At 28.8% G+C, this 5,423-nt stretch overlaps 1 protein-coding gene across 1 annotated transcript; it reads right to left on the bottom strand.

Annotated features, from left to right (window-relative positions):
* On the bottom strand, positions 7–2,766 carry LOC107615558 (AP2-like ethylene-responsive transcription factor At1g16060). Its single transcript, XM_016317615.2, has 8 exons — positions 2,238–2,766; positions 2,071–2,153; positions 1,930–1,938; positions 1,759–1,847; positions 1,586–1,659; positions 1,454–1,504; positions 1,270–1,346; positions 7–709 (listed from the first exon to the last, which is right to left on the bottom strand). The coding sequence occupies exons 1-8, from the start codon at positions 2,381–2,383 to the stop codon at positions 78–80; spliced, it is 1,161 nt and encodes a 386-aa protein (XP_016173101.1). The 5' UTR covers positions 2,384–2,766; the 3' UTR covers positions 7–77.

The following is a 5,423-nucleotide window of genomic DNA, read 5'->3' as shown; positions in this document are numbered from 1 at the left end:
AGACAAAAATGCAATAATAATAATAATAATAATAATAATTAAATAAATGAAATAAATTAAGAAAACCAGGAAATTCGTCAATTCTCGAAGTCATCGCAGTGGAACATTGGCACGAACGAGTGGATCTCGTTGAACAACGTATCATGATCTCCTCCTTCATACTTATTTGAATCTTCATACTCAAAATAAGTTTGAATGTCTTCAGGGAAATTGCACTGTGGCAACTCATCACTACACTCTGCTGGTGTTGATGGATTATTGTTATTCGCCACTGATGACGTCATCTCCATCATTTCCTTAAACTTGGACGACTGAAGCAGAAGCTCTAGGGCTGACGTGGCACCAGGTCGAGCCTGACCCAACTTACTTCCATTATTATTATTAATATTATTATTATTATCAATATTATTATTATTAATGAATAATGGTTCGTGGTTGAAGAGGCTATATTCGTGTTCCTTATTATTATTATTGAAGTTTGGTGTGAAGTTGGTGTTATTGCAATTAGGGTTGACGTCATCAACGGCAACAGCAGCAGCAAGATTAAAACTAATCCTGTTGTTATTATTATTATGATCATTTTCGTTGCTGTTATTGTTAGGCTTAAGCCACTTAATGTAACGGCTGAGATCGAAATTGGTGACGGCGTTAAGTCCACGGTATTCAATAGCAGCCATGTCATAGGCAGTGGCAGCTTCTTCTTGTGTAGCTGCAAAAAATTCAATTTTATATTTATTATAAGGTATGCATGCTATGTATGTTATGATGAATTAATGTTTTAAATTAATGATAATAATGGCATATGCTAGTGCGTGTCACTACTCACTCTACTACTACTAGTAAGTAAAGGTTAAAAATTTTCAAAATCGGTTAGGGTTGGTGGAACTTCCTACCCTATTGAATGTGACTGATTAAATTTGCCACACATAGCACATGTATGCCCATGCAGATGGGGTTGAATTGAATTCAATTAAATTAATTAAATATCTCTTTATGGTATTTGGTGGTTTGCAAATTAGATTACGATAGTGTATACGACGAGTTTATGCACGCCCTAACAGAATGAGTTAATTAGAAAATGATGAATAATGAATAATAATGCATAATACGTCATATATAGTATATGTATGAACAACAACAATAATAATAATAAGGTGAAAACTCAGGTGCAGTCGACTTCACATGAAGTCTTTAGATAATTTGACTTATTTACTGCACCTGAATTTTCACCTAATAATAATAATAATGTATGTTATTAATGTAACGTACCATAAGTTCCAAGATAGAGATATTTATTCCCAAAAACTCTGCCTATCCGAGCCTCCCATCTTCCGTTATGATGATGTCTGATCATGTGATTATTAAACGTCATGAATTTTAATATTTCTGATTAATTTCATGATTCTGACGATGATTATATGAATATATATAAGCATGTGACATATATATATACCTTGCAACACCTCTATATTTAGAAACTCCCCGGGAAAATCCACTGCTTTTCCTGTAAATACAAAGATTTAATTACTTTAAATTGATTACTTTAAATTAAAAGAGGTAAGTATAATTGTATAAGATTAATTACCTCCTTAGTGATCCAATATACTCCTCCCTTGATTGACCCTCCATTTCTTTCAATTCATTCTGGTACTTCGATACCTATAATTATTGGAACACAAATAATTTTAATTTGTAATGTCATATGTATCTTTTTTTTTTTTTTACATAATTCATAATGTTAGAGTAATGTAAAAGTACCGGAAAATTGAGAATGGTATCTTGACCCCAGTATTTGAGTGCTGCAAGATCATAAGCATGTGCTGCGGCCTCTTCATCGTCATAAGCACCTTAATTAACACACACTTGGATGATTAATTCCCTTAATTACCTTAATCAACATACTTAACATAATGTATATCATATACGTACCAAGGTAGACTGAAGAAATTACATGATGAGAAGTTATCCACAACACGATTGAGATGATTCCATAAGAAAGAAACCAAACCTAGCAAATTAGTACATTGATTATTCAATATGAAATCAAATTAAATTAAACTAATTATTTACCTTGTCGTCCCTTCTTGTTCTGAGACTCATTCCAGCAATTCTTGTCCCACAGATGAGCTTCATATCTTCCCGTCCACCTATGCCTATGATATCATCCATAATTAGCGAAGCGAAAAAAGAAGCGAAAAAAAAAAAAGCAATAACAATAAATAAAATAATTAAAATACCGAGTGACTCCTCTGTAAATCGAGCTTCTTTGAGGTGGAGAGTCTCTAGGGACACTCCTCCTGGTACGTTTCACCTTGGTAGTACTGCCATTGATTACACTAAGATTATGATTATTGTTCTTGTTAACTTGTGACGCCTTTCCCATGAAGAATAGTAGAAAAATAATGAAGTTAGTTGCACCAAGGAGTAAGAATAAGAAGAGAAAAAGTATAGAGTAGAATGGTGCATGCAAATAATATATAGTAGAAAGTAATTAAGGGGGTTAATTTAAAGGGGATGGGGGGGAGTGTTGTGTAGTGCTGGCAAACAGTGGGGATATAGCCGGCTGAAAGAATGGTTGTTAGTGGCCGTCTGTGAAATCGGCTCTATGTTAAATTCTTTCTTGCTCGTCTTCTTAGACTCTCTGTGGTGTTCCTTTCAACACTTTTGGAATCTACCTTCCTATATCTCTCATTCTCATCTTTTATTATTAACTCCATCCCTTGTTTTCTACTCTCTTTTTTTATTCTTTTGCCTCACTTTTTTTAAGCTTCATTGTTTCCTAGCTTGCTAGCTATGCTTATATTCAATATTCCTAAATATTAGCACAGTATTTTTTGTCAAGAATTTAATTTTGATACACTATATATCAATGTAAAGTAGTTTTATAGGTAATGTCATATAAAAAAAAACTATTTTTTATATTAATCGCTTGAATAATTATCAAATAGTAATTATTTAAATTTTATTTTTTAAAAAATACAAAATTAATTATTATTAATTATAATTGTTTAAAATTGATTGATTAAAAATTAATTACTTATATTTTTTCATATTTTATTGGTCTTGGTAATAAAATAAAGAGGCATAATTTAAACAATACAGCATCCAATTAGTTGTAAAATACCACTTTGCAATAGGATTATTCATTAATAGCCTTAAAAACGCCGTTTTAACATTCATTTGATTGCTAAGTTCATTTATAACATTCATTTGGTACCGAAACCAATTCCATTCAATTCCATGCATTAAACAACGTGTTTCTATTGACTATTGAGTATTGAGCAAGGAGCGCAGTTATATATCTTTAGAGGAAAATAAATTAAAGAAGGAAAGATGTCATAAGCATGGTTGTTGAATTTATATATATACACTTGAAATAAATAGTTTTTAATTTGGAAGCATAATTCTAACCTAGTGACTTATAATTAATTAGTGCAAATACACTAAAAAAAATATTGTTAAAATTGATGACCAAATCCACAGTAAAATTGTCGATAATATTAAAAAAAGTGATGCTAGGTAGACAAAAAAAATAGTCAAAACTTGCTTTATTTAACATTAATTAATTATCACAATAATTAATAAATACTAAATAAGACAAGTTATGACTATTTTTGACTGATTTTCTTTGGTTACCAAACATTTTCGTATTAAAAATTGACGGTAAAATTCACAGCATAATATGTTACTTTTAAATGTTACCTACATTAAAGATTCAAAGCCATACTTCAGTAAAGTCTATCTATTCTCCCATACTTCTAATCTAGATACAACTAACCTATTGACAATCGTTCTTCTAGGCTTCTAGTGTTATATAGGGAGCCCTACCTCTACTCATATTAAATATGTGTAAAAATAATAATAATAAATATATGATTAAAGTCTTCCAAATAATATTTTTTACACTAAATATCTCTTATATTCTCATCATATAGATAGCTATATTTGTGCCTAAAAAACTATAACCCAAAATGTACTAAACTATTTATCTACATTTATATATGTACGTATTATATGTACAAAATCTTCGCACAAAAATTAGTTATTAAATAAATCACAAATGTGTAATTGTGAATAGTCTGTTATTATATGGTCAAGAGTCTCGTGATCAATAGCTTTTATGAAGAAGACAAAATAAAAATAGAATTGTTAGTTTTATTATTTTGTGTATATTCTTTATTCTTATATTAAAATTAATTGAAAAAAATAAAATTAAAAATTAATTACTTATATTTTTTCATATTTTATTGGTCTTGGTAATAAAATAAAGAGGCATAATTTAAACAATACAGCATCCAATTAGTTGTAAAATACCACTTTGCAATAGGATTATTCATTAATAGCCTTAAAAACGCCGTTTTAACATTCATTTGATTGCTAAGTTCATTTATAACATTCATTTGGTACCGAAACCAATTCCATTCAATTCCATGCATTAAACAACGTGTTTCTATTGACTATTGAGTATTGAGCAAGGAGCGCAGTTATATATCTTTAGAGGAAAATAAATTAAAGAAGGAAAGATGTCATAAGCATGGTTGTTGAATTTATATATATACACTTGAAATAAATAGTTTTTAATTTGGAAGCATAATTCTAACCTAGTGACTTATAATTAATTAGTGCAAATACACTAAAAAAAATATTGTTAAAATTGATGACCAAATCCACAGTAAAATTGTCGATAATATTAAAAAAAGTGATGCTAGGTAGACAAAAAAAATAGTCAAAACTTGCTTTATTTAACATTAATTAATTATCACAATAATTAATAAATACTAAATAAGACAAGTTATGACTATTTTTGACTGATTTTCTTTGGTTACCAAACATTTTCGTATTAAAAATTGACGGTAAAATTCACAGCATAATATGTTACTTTTAAATGTTACCTACATTAAAGATTCAAAGCCATACTTCAGTAAAGTCTATCTATTCTCCCATACTTCTAATCTAGATACAACTAACCTATTGACAATCGTTCTTCTAGGCTTCTAGTGTTATATAGGGAGCCCTACCTCTACTCATATTAAATATGTGTAAAAATAATAATAATAAATATATGATTAAAGTCTTCCAAATAATATTTTTTACACTAAATATCTCTTATATTCTCATCATATAGATAGCTATATTTGTGCCTAAAAAACTATAACCCAAAATGTACTAAACTATTTATCTACATTTATATATGTACGTATTATATGTACAAAATCTTCGCACAAAAATTAGTTATTAAATAAATCACAAATGTGTAATTGTGAATAGTCTGTTATTATATGGTCAAGAGTCTCGTGATCAATAGCTTTTATGAAGAAGACAAAATAAAAATAGAATTGTTAGTTTTATTATTTTGTGTATATTCTTTATTCTTATATTAAAATTAATTGAAAAAAATAAGACAATAGACAAAATTATTATTA

The sequence above is a fragment of the Arachis ipaensis genome, chromosome B01 (assembly GCF_000816755.2).
Source record: "Arachis ipaensis cultivar K30076 chromosome B01, Araip1.1, whole genome shotgun sequence".
Classification (NCBI taxonomy): domain Eukaryota; kingdom Viridiplantae; phylum Streptophyta; class Magnoliopsida; order Fabales; family Fabaceae; genus Arachis; species Arachis ipaensis.
Note: the sequence above shows the minus strand (reverse complement) of the source record. Positions and strands in the feature narration are given on the sequence as shown.